We start from the raw sequence: 20,294 nt of genomic DNA, 5'->3' as shown, positions 1-20,294 counted from the left end.
TTATGCCTTGTTAGATTCCTTCAAACTGGAACAGTCCCTTAGCCTCTCTTTGTCTTTCATAACCTTGATATTTTTGGAGAGTACAGTTATTTTGAGAATGTCCCCCAGTTTTAGTTTATCTGACTTTCCTCATGATTTAAAAATGCAGGTTAAGCATTTTTTTTTTTTTTTTTTTTTTTTTTTTTTTTTTTTTTTGGGGTCAGGCATTTCACAAAAGTGGTGCTGTGTCCCTCTCAGGAAATCCTATCAGGAGACAGATTCCATTGGTTTGACCATTATTAGTGATGCTGTCATTGATCACTTGCTTAAGGTGGTACCTAATACTTCCTCCACTGTAAAGTTACAATTTATCTCTTTGTAAGTAATTTCCAGAGATTCTTTGAAACCATTCAGATACGCCTTTCCTCATCAAACAGTCACGCATATGTTTTGGCATCCACTGACGATTTTCTAAGGCCATCATTCCTCCTAAAATCACTAATAGGCAATCTATGTGTGGAAAAAAACCACAACTTTCCCTTCTCCTCACCACCCATAAATATCTATATCTGTATCTATATCAGAGTAAGGATTCATGGATTCTTATTTTAGTCAATGGGTTATAATTTCATTATTAATTTTGACATTCTAATTCTCCCAGATTCGACCATGGTAGTCCACTCAAGTGGGCCGCTGTGTCCTTTTGACTCGTTCCCATGGTTCTTTGAGAACTTCCTTACTTTTGGGCAAAGCAAAGACGTTCCAAGATCATCTTGGACTCTTGCTGACTCATCACTGGAATTGGCCATTTCTCTAAGGAGTCCTGGTTCCTTTTAGTGGGGAGTGGTATTTAGAACTCATCATCTGGGAACTAGCTTTGCTCATTTGCTCCAAGCTTGTCAGTGCTGCTACTCCCGCTCAGCAGAGCGAACTCAGTTTGTATTTTTATATCCACCTACCTATATCTACACACAAAAATCATTGAATTTACACCAAACCTGCAATTATAATTGAATATGGAGAGACATTCTAGTCTTTCCCCTTTCCAGATTTATAACTCTCTTCCCCAACAGTGAGAAACCTGCTTTCCATTATCCTTATTTATTTATTTATTTATTTATTTATTTATTTATTTATTTTCATTTGCTCAAGCCATTAGGACACAGAGAATGTTGTTTCTGAATTGCTAACACATACCACTAGAAAACACAAACTTACTTACTGGAACTGAGTATTCACTTAGAATTATTTTTAGGGAAAATGTTCATATGTTAAACACACAAATCTAATGGACACAGTTCAATGCATTTTGACAAATGCACACATCTTTGTTACCCATATCTCTAATAAGATAGAAATTTTTTTCAGTCATCCAAGAAAGTTCCCTCCCTCAGGCAACAGTCTCCCAAAAGACAGCCACTTTTCTGGTTTTACTTTTTACAGATTAGTTTTCTTGGCTGAGTTTTGTGTTTTTTTTTAATGTTTTTATTTATTTTTGAGACAGAGAGACAGAGCATGAACGGGGGAGGGTCAGAGAGAGGGAGACACAGAATCTGAAACAGGCTCCAGGCTCTGAGCTGTCAGCACAGAGCCCGACGCAGGGCTCGAACTCACGGACCGCAAGATCATGACCTGAGCCGAAGTCAGCCGCCTAACTGACTGAGCCACCCAGGCGCCCCTTGGCTGAGTTTTTAACAGGAAATTATTATATCTAGAGAGGTTTTTTTTTTTTTAAGAAATTAAAAAAATATTTCTTTTATGTGGATGTTGACCTATGGCACATTATCTTTTGGATAAATTAATGTATATAATACATCCTTAAGCCAAAATGAAATGCAGACTCTTAGCATGGCCTCTGCTGACCAAACTTCTTTGGCCCCAGTCCCTCTAGTTCAGCGGACACCTTTCAGCCACACTGGACACCATTCAGGTCCTCAACCACATGAAGTTCTTTTCCACTCTAGAGACTGTGCACTTTTCTGTTCTCTCTGCTAGGATACAATTTTCTTATGCTTCCCCTGTCTGGCTTTTTCTCATCATTCAGACCTCAGTAAACCATGACCTACTCCAAGAGATTGTCCCTGACTATTTTACCTAACGGTGCCCACAACTTTTCCTAGGTTTTTCTCTCTCACTTCCCCTGTTTTATTTTCCGTATACCTCTTATCACTCTCCTATGTGCTTATTTAGTCTTTGTTGTTCCCTCAGCACCTAGAATAATGCCTGGCAGGGAGAGGGATGGGGTGGGTGGGTAAGGAGTGTGGAAGGAAAGGGTTTGATAAATATTGGATGAATGAATGATCTAATACTTTAGCTTCATATTCTTTATGATATGCCTGAAGGACAAAATATTTTTCTTAGCCAAATTAGTAACAAATATGTCAACATTTCTGTACTCCCCCTTTCTTTTATGCTTTTTACTCTGCTTACTCTTCTAATGAGCAAGTGTGCAATATTTTACTGTGATATAACTACCTTTAAAAAGTATATATTCATTGATTTTTTGAGCAGTTACTCAGAAAAAAATGTTATTTCCACCTTGAAATGATGGAAATATTAAACATTAACATTTTAATTTACAAAGGCATTTGCCTAGTTAGAGCCATAAAAAATGCTCTTTTCAAAAGTGGGTTTTCCTGCTTTTCAAAATGCTCTTTTTTCAAAAGCAGGTTTTCCACCTGGTCAAAGGCTATTTCACCTGGGAGATTACTCAGAGCACTGCCTTTGCATAGAAATGAAATTGGAGTCTGTCCCCGGTGCAACATAAATAAGAAAGAATGTGCCATTAAGGACAGGAGCTGGGGACTCTGGAAGACACTCCTCTGCTCTGTGACAGGACACAGCTGTTCACTCTCAGAAGGACAGTTAGAAACAACTCCTTGAGTTTGGCTTTGTTGTTTATCTACTTGTTGCTTGATGGCTTTTGAGTGGAAAAAGTGACAGTTCATAATTGGATTTATTTCTGCTTATCTACAGTTCACAGATTTTTAGTTATGGCACCAAAATATCAAACTATTCATATAAAATATCTAAATCTGGAAACTTCCAGATTTTCATTTATTTGTTGACCTAAAAATTCCAAGAAAGGCTTTGACAACTATTTGATAGTTTTCTGGATAGAAGGTCATTTTAAGACCTGCAATATAATTACATAGTAGTTATAAATTCATGCAGCTGTAATTACATAGTTGACTTTTTCTATAGGAATAGAAACACAGGGACTGTGAGAAGAGGTGACATGTATTTTGTTTGTGTGTTTGTTTCTAAGGAGCATAGCAGCCACTGATCATGAACCAACAGATGCCAGGAAATCCTTCCCTTGTTTTGATGAGCCCAACAAAAAGGCAACCTATACGATATCCATCACCCACCTCAAAGAATATAGGGCAATTTCAAATATGCCAGTGGAGGTAAGTCCTTTAAAAAATTTTTTTGTTTCTGCAGATCGTCTGTTTAAAATAGCAGGTAAATTATCTTATCTACTATGAGAGAACCCAATGAATTCTAAAATTAAATGTGCCCTCATAGTTCATTAGAGGCTTGAAAATTCATTTTGACAATCTCTTTTCTTGGAGTCCTAGAAGTCTTTAACCTGACATATCCTAGTCTAGTCAAAAAGCCATGGTTGGGTTCCAAGCAAGAGTGAATACAGTTGACCCTCATCGGCTGGGCTCTGCTTAACTGAAACAACCCCCTAGTCATGACAGACTAATGGCAAACTCATGGAATTAGAGACTTAAAAATATTCTTGGGCCCAGTGCCTATTCTTGATTTTCACATAAATAGAAGCCCAGTGTTTAAGATTGACCTGCTGCAGAAAACCATCACTTAAATATTGGAGTAAAGAAGCCAACTCCAAGGAAACTCATGCCCAAAGATTTTCTAGTGAACAAATAGTGATCATGAAATGTTAAAAAAAAAAAAAAAAAAAAAAAGTAGGCTCCAGTAACTTCTGTCTGTGTAATTACTGACATAAGACTTTTTCCTCCATTACTGCCCCTCAACCACAGAAAGAGTAATGCAGCTAACTAAAGTTGGGGATTATTGTACTTTATACATAGAATAAATGCACATATATTGACACGTAAAAGGGTCAGTCTCATCCTTATATATAGTTGTCCTCTAACTGATACCAGAAAAAAACCCTGCTTAAATTATATCTGCCATTGTTCTGATCCACTGTCTGAAATGTCATCATTGAAATTCATCCCTCTTAATGACCAGTATTCCTCAGAAAAGCAAGAACAAAGTAAAACCAACAAAAGCTTTAAGAGGGCTCAAAAGTAAATTGTCAGCTACCATGCCTTGCAATGTGAATTAGTTGATCAATTTGTTTTATTCTGGTGTCAGGCACCTGAGCAGTTGAGCTCTGACTGGAGAAGAAAGAGAAAAGGATAAACTAAAAGAGTCTGGCACACTGACCCAAAAGGCTGGGCCAGGGTAAAAGATCCTTTCAATGTTTGGTCGGGATGGGAAGGGCAGGTGGGAGGAGAAAGGATGCAAACCTTACCAACTTCTGCTTAAGACCCTCTCAGAGGACCTTTTCATTTTGCAGAATATATTCTTCACCTCTTACTAGTTCCAGACAATAGTCCTGGAAGAAGAAGGATATTGGGTCATTAGGAGTTCTCACTAGTAGTGGTTACTAGAGTAACTTTGCTGGCGTTCAGATACTTCTCTACAAGCACTTGCACACCCATGCTTGCTTGTCAATGAGGCATCGATTCTAGTCCAACCTTCCTCACTTAAGCCCCTTTGAAAGCTTCCCACTGCGGTGACTTACTGTGTGACTACAAGGCACATGGAAATATTTAAACAGTGGGTAGCACGAATTGGGCAAGTATATGGGGATGGAATATTAGGCCTGGTGATTGGGGAAGAGGAAGGCAAAGCCTGCATGGGCAGAAAACCAGACAGATGGGAGTCAGTAGTGGCATCAGTAATGAAATTCTTCTGTCCGTGATGATCAAGACAGTGACTTTAGTGATGATACCTTGGGTCTTTGATGTAGGCATCAGAGATGGAAAAGAGAACCCAACATCCTGCTATGCCTGGTACAGCAATTGCCCTCCCTGAACAAACATTTGCTTAGTTCTTCCTTTGTGTGAGGCATTGGGCACTAGCCTTTTCTTCATTGACAGATCTGCTATCCCCTCAAATATCATGGTTGGGATTGTATATTTAATGTAGAAAGACAAACGAATTCCTATATAGTCAAAGTTGTGTTTTCCCTGAGAAACCTCGTACAGTGTATAGTTCAATCACTCTTTCACAGGTCTAAAAATTAAGTGCCATTTCCGTTAGTCTTTTTCAATATCACCATTCATGGGTAAGAGGAAGTTTTACCCCTAAGCTTTGACAAAGGACTTCTGACTAAAACTCCAGGTTTGGAGGAATCATTTGTTTGTCTTGTCTGTGACTGATCTTTTGATAAATAAAAGATTATCTTTTGTTTTCAATAGAAAGAAGAGTCACTGGACCATAAATGGAATAGAACAACTTTCAAGAAGTCCGTCCCTATGAGCACCTACCTGGTGTGCTTTGCTGTACATCAATTTGACCGCGTTGACAGAATATCTAAAAGGGGAGTACCTGTGAGTCCCATTATATATTTTTTATTTTTTTAAGTTTATGTATTTATTTCAAGAGAGAGAGAGAGCGAGAGAGCAGAGGAAGGGCAGAGAGAGAGGGAGAGAGAGAGAATCCCAAGCAGGCTCCACAGCATCAGCACAGAGCCCAATGGGGGGCTTGCACCCATGAACCATGAGATCATGACCTGAGCCTTACCTGACTGAGCCACCCAGGTGCCCCGAGTCCCATTATATTTTTAAAAATTTCCTACCTAGGGATTTGTGATTAATTTTCTATTTTTTTAATGTTTTCCCCCCCACTTAACAGACTAGGAAAGCCCATTAGTCATCAGGGTCTATGAGCTTGATGATAGATGCACTGAAAATATCGAAAATCATAAGCTGAAAGGACACATGTGAGAAATAAACACGACAGACATAGGAATGAATAGTTCTGAATTCTTTCAAAGGGAAAATTCACTATAAATCTAAAGCTAGCTCCCAAGTATATCAGCACAAGTATATTAAAATATTTGAGCATGCCCAGTTTAGTGAAGTGGTTAGTATATGTGTTTGGGTGGGGTCCTGAATGGAGGCCAGAGAGGAAGGAGGAAACCATAGGAAGATGAATATCCTTCAAAGTTTGTGATGCCATTCCTATATGCAATTCAAAATAAGATAACAACAAAGTGTCAAAAAGCATATTTTTACAGTGTAAGAGATAAATAAGCTTTTAGAAATCAAGATGATTAATTCAATAATTTTCTTTTGAAAACACAAATACTTTTACCTAATTATTCTTCTCATTCTGAAGGCTCCCATTTTGCTCATGCCCTAAACACTTGCTTAATCTGATTTTCTTTCCGTTAGTCCACCTCTGTGCTATCTATTTTATATATATATATATATATATATATATATATATATATATATATATATACACACACACATATATGTATATATTTGCAATATAACTTTATAAGGAAAAAAATCATCACTCCTATTTTACAGATGAGAGAGTCGAAACTTAATATGTTTAAGTAATTTGCTGAAGATCACCCAACTGGCAAGTGGTGGATACTGTATGCTGCTAAACCTTCTGAAATATGATATTCTGAAAATATCGTTACCTCTTCACCAATCACTGGAGGGAAGGGATGAATTCCTCCATTTCCTGTGACACTATCTCCTAAGGAAATTTACCTTAATGTTGGTATAGTAGGAGTCGAGCGTGGTTTCCAGCATGCTGCCTTTACTGTAACCAAATTATAGCAAATGAGGGAATGTCCTAACACCTTTTCAAAGGGGTTGTATATCATGATGAATTTTGTCATCCCTTACCACACGTGTTGCTTTGATGTGACCTTCAGTCATGGTAAAGAGCACTGCCGGGGGCTAATAGATAATAGTAGGGGTAAGAAAGAAATGCTGCTAGAAAGAGGAAATTGTTTTTTCTATATTGTGCTGAATGTCCTTGCTGGCACTCCTCCTGCTTAACACAGAGGTGAAAGCAGTAGTTCAGCTTGGTTTTTCTTACAGACTCCTCACAGTCATAGAATTTTTATCTGCAGGTGCTTTCTTCATCACCTGCAATTCAGTTGCATGAATGTTTTTCATCATGTGCAGGTGTGTTCTACACCAATTTTTTAAAAACCTAATGATTGCTTTTTGGGCAATTTTTAAAATTTTGGGTGGAAATGACAAGGCAAAGCAGAAGGCTTAAACAATTCACTAGTGATGATGTAATTGCATAAAAAGAAAATGTAGGGGCACCTGGGTGGCTCACTTGGGTAAGCGTCTGACTTCGGCTCGGGTCATGAACTCATGGTTCATGAACTCCAGCTGTGTGCTGTCAGCACAGAGCCTGCTTCAGATCCTCTGTCCCCCTCTCTCCGCCCCTCCCCCACTCATGCTCTCTTTCCCTCAAAAATAAATAAGCATTAAAAAAAATAATAATAATAAAAGAAAAAGAAAAAGAAAATGCAGTCAACTCATCAGCAACCGACAGCGTACTTGGAGTTATTTCCTATAGTGACGGTGAGTTTGCATTTCCAATGCACCTGGTCCTCTGACCAAGGATATTTATTTGTAAGGTGTGATAGTGGCTGGATGAGTCATCAGAGCCCATACCAGTTAGTTAGCTGAGCTGTAATGGTGGATTTTGTATAAAGGTTTTAGATGACATAATGGAAAATACAATTTGGCAGAAGATCCCAATGGTATCTTTGAGTGGTAAATATTTCTTAAATATCAAAGCTGACTGCATACTATTCTGTTGTAAATTTGGTTAAGTTTTCACCATTTGGGTGGGAAATGAATATTGTCATAATATATTGCTTTCTGATGATCTATTTGGTAAAAGGGAAACAGAATGCTATAATCTCTTTGGACACTTCCCAGAGACTCTGGGTTGGGAGAATTCAGTGAAAGTGAAACATGGAGCTAAACAAAGTAGGGGCCCTTCCCTTCCACCCCATCTACAGAAGACAGGCAACCAGATTTTTCCCTCCTGCAAAATCTGGTAGGGCTGTTTTCTACAAAAGGTAGACAGAACCCTTACTAGAGAACTTGCAAGGCATCTAGTATGAATGCCAATTTATGGTAAATTCTGCCTCATTGGCATTTGAGAGGTTCCCTGCCTGGCTTTTCCTACCCACTCACTCTAAATTGAAACCTAACAGTTAACACTCAAGCACAGGTACCCCAGTACAATCTCCCATTCTAGAAAAAATTAAAGGGAAACCGACCTACTTAAATATACTTAAATGTGACATCAATGGAAATGCAAACCAGCCTCAGTACTACATTCTTAGAGCTGAACAGACAACTTAAGATAAACAGGCATCTGAGGAAAACAAACAACATAAAAGAAAATCCAAGGCAAATAAACAAAAAAAAACACTCTGGGGGCCAATAGTAATGATTGGGGAAACTAAAGAGAATTCCAAAAAAAGCCATAAAAAATTAAACTTTCTCACCTGTACAACCTTTAATTATTACTCTCAGATTCAAGAAGATATGATCACCATAAAATAGAAAGCTATGAGAAAACAATCAGAAATCAGTAGTTCAAGTTTAAAATAAAACATGATTTCCAAAGCATAATCTGGCTCTGATCCCCAGTAACCCGTTACTAATTACCAATAAGCTTATGGCTTCAGTCCTGCCATCTGCTTTGTATTTTTATCAAGTTCATGGAGATATTTGTGTTGTTTAAAGTCCTGATATGTCTTGTGGGTTTTCCATTTTTCCATTGCATCTATCATTTCAGTATGTGGGGGTACATCAAATTTTTAATTTACTGTACCATCTTGACCCAAAGTCCCTATACTTCTATTTCAGTTTTTAAAAAAATGGAACGAGGTAGCTTTTGTGTAATGCGATACTTTTAGTAGAAATTTCATGAATCAAAAGATACTTTGCTTCTGACAGTGTTATTTTGGTACATTAATCGCTTGCTATTCATAATCAGATTATATTGTGCAATCAACAATCAGTAATACCCTGATTAAACCTTTGGGTATGTTCACTATTCTGGCAAAAGTTCCTTTATATAAATAAACATAGAATCCAGACCTATATTCTTCTGAATTGTTTACTAGCAGGTATTATTTACACAGCAGGTATTAGTAATTGAACCATTCGTTATGCTTAAAATGTCCTTGCTGCTCATGAGAAAAAATTGGAATTGAGGATTTATCCCAAAAAAACTGTTAAGAAGAAAGGTAACTGAGTTTGGAAGGTAGCTCAAAAGACTTTTAACTTTGTATATTTCCTTTATTGAATATTATTTGCAATGCATTTTGATTCAGTCCTGAAAAATAAAATTTAGCAATAATTGAGGCTAGCCTTTGATGGAAAGACTTTTTATAACTCTGTTGGTAAGAAATCTCCTGAGGACGTTTTTCAGGTTTAGTTGATTGTTTCAGGGTTTTAAAGTCAGTAAAATCTTTAAGTAATATCTTCAGGTATTTATCCAAAGAAAATGAAAATACTAACTTGAACGGATATATGCACCCCTGCGTTCATTGCTGCATTATTTTTAAAATTTAATTTACTATATTTTATTTATTTTTATTTTTAAATTTTATTTCAATCCAAGTTGATTTCAATCCAAGTGTAATAATGGTTTCAGTTATGTATAACACCTAGTGCTCATCCCAACAAATGTCTTCCTTAGTACCCATTCAGCCCATTCCCCCCACCCACCTCCCCTCCAGCAACCCTCAGTTTGTTCTCTGTATTTAAGGGTTTCTTATGGTTTGTCTCCTTCCCTATGTTCATATGATTTATTTCTTAAATTCCACATATGAGTGAAATCAAATAGTATTTGTCCTTCTCTGACTTTTTTTGCTTAGCATAATACATTCTAGTTCCATCTGCATTGTTGTAAATGGCAAGATTTCATTCTTTTTGATGGCCGAGTAATATTCCACATCTTTATCCATTTATCAGTTGATGGACATTTGGGCTCCTTCCATAATTTAGCTATTATTGATAGTGCTTCTGTAAGCATTGGGGTGCATGTGACCCTTCAAATCAGCACATCTGTATCCTTTGGAAAAATACCTAGTAGTATGATTGCTGGGTTGTGGGGTAGTTCTATTTTGAATTTTTTGAGGAACCTCCATACCGTTTTCCAGAGTGATTGCACCAGTTTGCATTCTCACCAACAGTGCAAAGTGTTCCCCTTTGCATCCTTGCCAACATCTGTTGTTTCCTGAGTTGTTAATTTTAGCTATTCTGACAGGTGTGAGGGGGTATCTCATTGTGGTTTTGATTTGTATTTCCCTGATGATGAGGGATGTTGAACATCTTTTCATGTGTCTGTTAGCCATCTGGAGGCCTTCTTTGGAAAAATGTTTATTCATGTCTTCTTCCCATTTCTTCACTGGATTATTTGTTTTTTGGAGGGTGTAGAGTTTGATAAGTCCTTTATAGATTTTTGGATACTAACCCTTTATCTGATATGTCATTTGCAAATATCTTCTCCCATTCTGTAGGCTGCCTTTTAGTTTTGTTGATTCTTCCCTTCGCTGTGCAGAAGCTTTTTATCTTGATGAAGTTCAATAGTTCACTTTTGCTTTTGTTTTCCTTGCCTCCAGAGACATGTGTAGTAAGAAGTTGCTATGGCCAGGGTCAAAGAGGTTGTTACCTGTTTTCTCCTCCAGGATTTTGATGGTTTCCTGTCTTACATTTAGGTCTTTCATCCATTTTGAGTTTATTTTTGTGTATTGTGTAAGAAAGTGGTCCAGGTTCATTGTTCTGCATGTTGCTGTCCAGTTTTCCCAACACCACTGGCTGAAGAGACTGTCTTTTTTCCATTGCATTGTAGCATTATTTACAATAGCCAAGATATGTGAACAACTTAAGTGTCTGTTGATGGACAAGTGTATAAATACACACACACACACTCAGAAATATTATTCAGCCATTAAAGAAGTCTTGCCACCTGTTACAACATAGGTGGATCTCAAGGGCATTATGCTAAGTGAAATAAGTCAGAGAAAGACAAACACTGTATGATTTCACTTACATGTGGAAGCTAAAAAACAAAAATAAAAACAAACCAAGAAAACAGGCTTGTATTACAGAGAATATATTGGTTGTTGCCAGAGGAGGGGGTGGGAGGTACATATAATGGGTGAAGGGGGTCACAAGGTACAAACTTCCAGTTATAAAATAAATAATTTATGGGGGATGAAAAAACAAAATAAATGAAATCACTGGATTCTACTCTAGAAAAACAGTTAGTACAAAATGTAGAGATTATATGACTTTTGAATTAACTCCCAAACTATCAATAAAATGTACTTCTATTGTTTATATAGGAGTCAAATTTTGGGAAGCAATATCCTTGATTAACATGTCATTAACCTCTTAAGTTAGTTCAAAGTCTTCTATTGGGCTGTATTGCATTCCATTTTCAAATCCACAACAATGTGGATTATGAATATATTTTTAAGTTATAGGTTTAATACCCATACATTATAGAAAATGTGGCTGGAAAAAAGCAAGTAGAAAAAAGGAAAATTAGGGGCGCCTGGGTGGCTCATTCAGTTGAGTGTCCGTGTTCAGTTCAGGTCATGATCTCACAGTTTGTGAGTTCAAGCCCCGCATCAAGCTCTGTGCTGACAGCTCAGAGCCTGGAGCCTGCTTCGGATTCTGTGTCTCCCACTCTCTCTGCCCCTCCCATGCTCATGCTTTGTCTCTGTCTCTCAATAACAAATAAATGTTAAAAAAAAAGGAAAAAGGAAAATTGCCTATATTACCATATATAAAAATCATTCTAAGTTAGTTTTGTGATGCCATCTGAAGTACATTTGGCCTATGACCTCAATAACTTTGCTAGACTTTTTAGTTTGGCACTAGTCTTCCAGGAACCAAATTCAGGACAAATTAAATGGTAAGAGTGACCCCGTTCCTGAGAAACAGTAAGTTCTAATTAGGACTTGGGTTTCTTTGGGCTTTTGACCTCCGTCTTTTGTAAAGAGGGATGTGCAAAAAAGGAGCAGTTACTTTGCTAGAGATTAATTCAACTGTAGTCAAATTCCTTGGCTTTCATGATCAGACGGAGGAAGTTGAGGGGGACTACTCACTAAGAGAGGCTGGTATTGTCCATTTAATTAGTTTTATACTATAACCATATTAATTTGATTGACTCAGTGGAAGAGGTTGTATTGTGCCTGCTTCCAAAATGTTATAGGATGATTCCTGAATAGAATTATACCTTTGAATGAATCCTTCCTACTGCCTGTGTATTCTTACTTGCTTCTGGCTTGGTCCATTTGTCTGGATTGGAAAGATTGAGGGCAGGGAATATGTATATCATGGGGCTTTTTAAAATAAACTTTATATTTTAGAGCAGTTTTTGGTTTTATGCCATGGATTTTAATTTATGCATTCTCCTACATGGAAATAGTCTTCTTAGAAATAAGTTTTATTGTTTTCATACTCATATATTTTTAAACTTCTTATTTGAAATAATTTTAGATGTACAGGTGTTGCAAAGATACAAAAGAATTCCCTTGGGGCGCCTGGGTGGCGCAGTCGGTTGGCGTCCGACTTCAGCCAGGTCACGATCTCGTGGTCCGTGAGTTCGAGCCCCGCATCGGGCTCTGGGCTGATGGCTCAGAGCCTGGAGCCTGTTTCCGATTCTGTGTCTCCCTCTCTCTCTGCCCCTCCCCCGTTCATGCTCTGTCTCTCTCTGTCCCAAAAATAAATAAACGTTGAAAAAAAAAATTAAAAAAAAAAAAAAAAAAAGAATTCCCATGTAACATTTACCCAGCTTCCTCCAAAGTTAACGTCTTACAAAACGATTTATCATACATTCATCAAAACTAAGATATTAGCATTGGTACAAAACTATTAACTAGACTACAGACTTTATTTTAATTTTACCAGTTTTTCCACTAATGTGTTTTTTCTGTTCCAGGATCTAATAGATGATACTACATCGTATTTAGTCATGATGTCTCCTTAATTTTGTCTAGTCTATGACATTTTCTCCATCTTTCCTTGTTTTTAATAATCTGGATATTGTTGAAGAGGACTGGTCAGATATTTTGTACAATATCCCTCAATATCCCTGAAGTTTTCTCATGATTAGAGTGGGGTTTTGGATTTGGAGGGAAAATACCTCAGAGAAAAGGTACACTTCTCATTAGATCATATCAGGGGACACATGCTATCAACACAACTTATTGTTGGTGATGCTAACTTTGGTCATTTGGTTCAGGTGGTATCTGCCAGGTTTCCCTAGTATAAATTACTATTTTTCTTTTCCATATTCTATCTGTTACAAGTGATCACTAAGTATAGCCCATTCCCAAGAGGAAAGGGATTAAACTCCACTTCCTGGAGGGAGGACTATCAAAGAATTTATGGATATATATTATAGCCACCTCAGCAATTAATAAGTATATGCAGGGAGAGATAATTAAAGGTTATGTACGTATCCTATTTCTCCTTAAAACTTTGACCACTCATTGTCGTATTCGCCAGTGGATCTTACCTGTAGCAGTTCTCCTTCTAATGACAATTTTCTGCCTCAGAGCTGTTTTTGACATAGGTTTATTTTATTATTTTAAAAAGACATGTTTGCTGTGGCTTTGTAAAGTTTTCAGAATGAGTTTAATTTCAATAACATTTTTATGAGTTTTTTAAAAAGATGCCTTCCTTTATTGGAAGGGCTATTCAAAATTAATGGCTCTTAATCTTCCCCCAAAGCATGTATTCAATCCAGGAAGCCATAGAAGATTGCGAATGATTCATATTCTTTATTTAAATTTACAAAAAGATAAACATAATACTAATTTAAAATATAAAATTCTATGAGGTAAGTTAGACTTCTTTAATGTTTGGTTTTTGTTCTAAGAAAATTCTGCAGCAGTTGTAATCATCAGGCACCAAACAACTTAAATTTTGACTCAAATGAACTGGCACAAGTAACTCTCTTGTAATTTTTTGAGGGAAAGCTGTCTGGACCTTCCTCTGTTCTCGTTCCAGTCCATTGTTACAGCATAAGTTCTATGGTTTGCTTTTTTTCTTGGCCTTCCGCTTTTTTTCTAAAAAGCTGTTTTCTTGCTTGCTTGCTTTCTATGTCTGTCTGTCTGTCTGACTGTCTATTTAGAGAGTATGAGCAGGGGAAGGGCAGAGAGAGAGGGAGGGAGAGAAAGAATCCCAAGTAGGTTCTGTGCTGTCAGTACAGAGCCTGATGCCAGGCTTGATCTCCCAGTGAGATGGTGACCTGAGCTAAAATCAAGAGTCAGACACTTAACCTTAACCACCTGAGCCACCCAGCAGTCCCTAAAAGCCTTTCTAATGAGACTTTTGCAAGTCAAAAGCTTTTGGCTTTCAAGTTTATTGTGTGGGCATGAAACGCCTATTTTGGAAGTGAAAAACTCCACTTTTTTCCCCCTTGTATTCTCTTAATGTTCTACTGGTAATGTGGATATCGCTCACCTATAAGGAAGTGCAGACAAAGAAAATCACAGAGGTTAATAATTCAGTACATTACCTGCAATGATACTAGTCTTCTCGATAGGATGCATAAAACTCTCACGTGTCAGACACTGCTTCATATACTAGCTTATTTTATGTTCACAACCACACAAGATAGGTGCTGTTATTCCTATTTTGCAGCTAGGGAAAGTCAGGTTTCATTCTTAGGGTAGAGAAAAGAGGCAGTATGATACAGTAAAGACCAAACTTTGGGCTGAATCCTAGTCAGTTTCGCCCTAGTCTTCATTGGTCTCATGTACACACGAGGAAGTTTCTTTTTAAAACCCTTCAAACTGTAAAGTCTGATGTAGAGTTCTACAATTCTTCTCTAAAACCATGTGGCTAGTTGCATGTTAAAATTCAGCAATTTTCTGATTTGTGAAGGTCAAATGGTACAAATACTGCATAGTTTTGAATAACTACAGCAGGATCTGGGGCAGCACCTTACAGTCAAAGAGAAATACTAATTTCTGCAGCAGTTTTTGTGGTGAGAAAAAATAAAGATTAGAAAAAACTATCATTTGTTCAGGTCAGATGAGTCTGCAAAATTAGTTTGCTCTGAACACATAAAAAGCTTTATATTTTCAGAACTCTTTGGATTTTATCATTGTGAAAACTGGAGTAGTGAAACTTGTCAGTGATGCAAAATATTATATTCTATTACTGTTAATAGTCTCAGATTCACAGAATTGATGCATAGAGTGACACATTGCATGGAAAGTGCTTCTTCCATTACCTGGAAATTTTAAAGTACTCCGTGGGACTAATGATTAATCATAATGATGACACATAAAGGAAATGGCAGCAACCAATCAGGTTCCTAATTCTCATGGACGTAAATTCCTCCTCTCAAATTCCTGGAGACCCTTGAATGAAAGGGACAATATTAAGAACTCTGCAAGTCTTCTTTACAGGCAGTTCCCATATGATCAGAGAAAAGTAACAACAACAACGATAACTCAGATGTATCACTCTTCCCAAAAGAATAATCAGCTGAATATATGCATTAGAAGGCACAGACTTTAAATTGGACACTAGCTCCATAGATTCAGTACTTTGAGATATGACTCATGGTATCCAACAGTGGTATACCTTGGTCATTTCATTTACTTGGGGAACTTGCTGCCTCTGCAAACTAAATATATGCATACAAATTAGGTTCTTAGAGCCTTACAAACTTTGTATTTATATATAAGGTTGTAAAGCTTATATATAAACTTGATATTTGACCTTTAATAGAGTCCTTGAATAATAAAAGATATATGACTCAGAAGGCAAGAAGAAAGAATATGCACGCATCTCTTCTTTCTCATTCCAAGCTGTTTCAATATTGCCAGTCATATACTTAAAAAAAATCATCACAGTAAAGCAAACACATAAACAAGAAAGATGGCAATTATTTCAAAGTGATGACAATTCGGGGTAATTTCCTGAACTCTGTCATGGACAGATGGTGGCTGATGGTGGAGGAAGGCTAGCCACCTTTACTAAAGCCCACAGAAAGGAGCGGGAGATACAGATGGAGCATGAGTTGAAGATGAGGTCAGAGAGCAGGAAGGGCTGAGCAGAGGACGAGTGAAGGCAGCAGCAGAGGGAAGAACGCTTGAATCAGCAAATCTGAACATCACAGATGACCTGCTATGAAATGGATGCCACATGAGAGGATTTTGAAGCTTCAAATGGCACACCATGTTGGCAGTTGGCCGTCTTTAAGAATATGGTTTTTTTTATATATAGCAGATAGGACACGCTTGTAGATAAACTTTGGCTGTTATGTTACCAGATTAATGTCTGAATCTGTATATTCTGTGATTGCTTAGCTCAGTTGATCAGAGCAATGGTCATAAAATATGATCGATGACCCTTCAAAATAAGGGTCATGGATCCCATGTGATCTTCAGACTGGTTAGACTATGAAGACAGAACATACCTCTGGGGGCTTGAGTTTCTCAGAAACAAAAGAAGAAAGGACTACTTTCATTCATTGAATCCACATTGATATCAATCTACCAACAGAAGTCTAGAGAGTGAGAAAAAACAGAATATGTTGTCTCAGAAGCATTGTGCTTAAAGGGAGTTGATCCACTAGCATGGGAAAGAAGATCTGGTACAAAGAGCACAGTCTTTCTCTTCCCCATTTTCCACCTGGGGTTCCCACTGTTATCTCTTCTTCCTCTTAACTCTCAACGGTGAGTCTAGGGACTCACTGTTATCGCTTCTTCCTCTTTCTCCCTCTTTCTCAACGTTTCATTGTTCAAACATTATGTGTGGCACAGAAGTAGGGTGTCAATAGCAGTGGAGGAAGTCATGGTGGAACTACCTTCCTGAAGTTTTTTAATGAGAATAGATGTAGTAGAAATTCTGAGGGAGTTTTGACATCCTAATTAATTCACAGATGAAAAATTCTCAGAATTTCTGCATCTAATGGAGCCATCCTGTCTAGTCATGATAGTTTTGATTTCACAGGGGGCAACTACCTCTGCTCTGTACAGTGGCCACCGACTGGATCCTTAGTTTCATTGAACTTCTTGGAAAATGCATGTCATTGTTTCCATAGAAAGAGAAGACAGTGAGAAAATGTATCATCTATCCTGACAGCTGAAAAAAAACAAAAACAAACCTCAAAGGATGTTGCGATGACAGTTGTGTGAATAGTGTTGCCTTTAGAGATGAAGATGAACACATCTTTACTTTTGCAAATAAAGCAAGAATGTCAATGACCCAGTGGATGTGGGAACAGTGAACCAGCACTGGTAATTTCAGGGATGCTCTTTCAGTACTTGTCCTTTATTTGCTTTTTACAAAATGTTTACTTATTTTGAAAATGAGAGTGTGTGTGCGCGCGCGCACACATGAGTGGGGGAGGGGTGGAACGAGAGGGGGAGAGAGAATCCCAAGCAGGCTCTGAGTTGTCAGCACAGAACCTGACTCGAGACTCGATCCCACTAACCATGAGATCATGACCTGAGCCGAAATTAAGAGCCAGATGCTTTACTGACTGAGCCACCCAGGCATTCTGGTATTTGTCCATTAAATTATTGGATCTTTCCACTGTTGTTCACAGCTGAGAAAAAATGGCTCAAGATCCGTGCCTATAAGAATACCAAAATTAGCAATGCTTTTGGCATAATAAAGGAAGAAAGTAGGCATAATTTCTCTTTCTTTTTTCCTTTTTTAAAATTATGGGTCACCTGTGCCATTAGGTAGATGGAATTGGATTTACCAAATGACTGCATATTTTGCTTTACTTGAGGGTTTTGAATCTGGCCATAAGTTTAGCAAGTACGCTTCACTTGAATTCCTCAAAGTTATTTTTAAAAGACTTTTTTTAGGGAAGTTTTAAGTGTACAATTAAATTGAAGGGAAGGTATGAAGATTTTACATATACCTCCTGCCCCCACATATGCATGCCATACCCCATTATCACTATCACTCCTCCAAATAGTACATTTTTTTTTTTTACCAAAGATGAACCTACATTGACACATCATAATATCCAAAATCCATAGTTTACCATAGGGTTCGCTTTTGGCATTGTACATTCTATGGATTTGGACAAATGTATAATGTTATTTTTGTATCATTGTTATATCCTACAGATTGCTTTCACTGCCCTAAAAATCCTCTGTGGTCCATTTATTCATATTTCCTTCTTCCTCCACCTCCTAACCCCTAGCGACTACTGATCTCCTTATTGTCTCCATAGTTTTGCCTCTTCCAAAATAATATAGTTGGAGTGATACAGTACGAGGCCTTTTCAGACTGGCCTCTTTCAGTTAGTAATATCTATTTAAGGTTTCTCCCTGTCTTTTCATGGCTTGATAGCTCATTTCTTTTTAGCACAGAGTAATATTCCATTGTCTGGATGGGCCACAGTTTATTTATCTATTGAAGGACATCTTGGTTGCTTCCAAGTGTTGGGAATTGTGAGTGAAGCCGCTATAAACATTTATGTGCAAGTATTTGTTGGACATGTTTTAAAATCTTTAGGTAAATACAAAGGAGCACAATTACTGCATCATATAGTAAGGGTATGTTTAGTTTTGTCAGAAACTTCCAAATTGTCTTCCAAAGCGGCTATAGCATTTTGCATTCCCAGCAGCAGTGTATGGGAACTCCATGTCCTTGCTAGCATTTGTTGTTGTCAGTGTTCCAGATTTTGGCATTCTAGTGGGTGTGCAGTCGTACCTTACTGTTGCATCTCCTTCATGACATATGATGGGGAGCATCTTTTTGTGTAACGTATTTGCAAACTCTGTATCTTCACTGATGAGCTGTTTGTTAAGGTCTTTGGCCCATGTTTTAATCAGCTTGTTTGTTTTCTTCTTGTTGAATTTTAAGAGCTCTTTGTATATTTGGGGTAGCAGTCCTTTATCAGATATGTCTCTTGCAAATATTTTCTCCCAGTCTGTGGCTTGTCTTCTCATTCTCTTGACATTGTCTTTCACAGACCAGAAGTTTTTAATGAAGTCCAAATCATCAATTATTTCTTTCATGGTGTTGCAAGAAGTTATCTTCATACCCAAGGTCATCTAAGTTTTCTCCCATGTTATCTTCTAGGAATTTTACAGTTTTGCCTTTTACATTTAGGTCTGCAATCCATTTTAAGTTAATTTTTGTGAAGGGTGTAAGGTCAGTATCTAAATTCATTTTTTTGCATGTGGAAGTTCAGTTGTTCCAGCACCATTGGTTACAAACATGATCTGTATTCCATTGTATTGCCTTTGCTTCCTTGTCAAAGATCATTTGACTATTTTTATTGGGTCTATTTCTGGGCCCTCTACTGTGTTGTACTGATCTATTTGTCTATTCTTTTGCTAATACCACATTGTCTTGATTAGTATAGCTTTATAGTAAGTCTTTAAGTCAGGTAGTATCAATCTTCCAACTTAGTTTTTCTCCCTCAATATTGTGTTGGCTATTCTGGGTCATACATGCTTGAAATTGGGGGGTAAAAAGTTTATACTTGGATTTGATTTGTAAATCATGTCATAGGCACACAAATAGAGAATTGATGTAGTTTGTCAAGATGCCTCCCTCTCAGAAAATTTTGAATCACTATATTTTAGACTCTGGGAGTAAAATAGTTAAAATATCAAAAGGGTAATTTGGACAGTAATGAATAGTGCAAGCAAAAAAAAAATGTATCTAAGGGCTCTTTAGATGAGAAAATCACATGACTCATTTCCTCAAAGGCAGATTACACACACACACACACACACACACACACACACACACACACACACAGAGAGAGAGAGAAAGAAAAAGAAATTGATAGAAAAATAGGTACACATAGATATTAAGAATATATGTTCTAAATAGAAAAAAGTAATAACATTTAAAAAGTATATTGGACACTATGCCAACTGTTGCGACTTACATAATTTCTAGTTATGGAAATTACTCAGAATGTTATACAGCATAATTTCCTTTACACATCAGTCTCAGAGATGTGAAGTGATTTGTCCAAAACCATAAAGACCTGGGATTCAAACAAGTCTCTACCTGGACCCAAAGCTCACCTTCTCTCCACTCTGTTATATGTCATAGTTTTTGTGTTTTATCAAGCAAAGAATAATTTTCACTGAATTTTTGTGTTTTGTTTAATAGCTCACTATATATGTCCAGCCAGAGCAAAAGCACACAGCTGAATATGCTGCAACCATAACTAAAATTGTGTTTGATTATTTTGAAGAATACTTTGCTATGGATTATGCTCTTCCTAAATTAGGTGAGACTCAT

The 20,294-nt window shown here is 37.3% G+C and overlaps 1 protein-coding gene across 1 annotated transcript in view; it reads left to right on the top strand.

Annotated features, from left to right (window-relative positions):
- The window catches only part of ENPEP (glutamyl aminopeptidase), a 93,355-nt gene that overhangs the window by 9,437 nt on the left and 63,624 nt on the right, over positions 1-20,294 (top strand). Inside the window, exons 2-4 of the mRNA XM_025921337.2 lie at positions 3,248-3,389; positions 5,442-5,573; positions 20,163-20,283. Coding sequence (XP_025777122.1) covers positions 3,248-3,389; positions 5,442-5,573; positions 20,163-20,283 — 395 coding nt within the window. The remainder of the gene's footprint in view (positions 1-3,247; positions 3,390-5,441; positions 5,574-20,162; positions 20,284-20,294) is intronic.

The sequence above is a fragment of the Puma concolor genome, chromosome B1 (assembly GCF_028749965.1).
Source record: "Puma concolor isolate L17-30 chromosome B1, mPumCon1.1.hap2, whole genome shotgun sequence".
In the NCBI taxonomy this organism is placed as follows: domain Eukaryota; kingdom Metazoa; phylum Chordata; class Mammalia; order Carnivora; family Felidae; genus Puma; species Puma concolor.
Note: the sequence above shows the minus strand (reverse complement) of the source record. Positions and strands in the feature narration are given on the sequence as shown.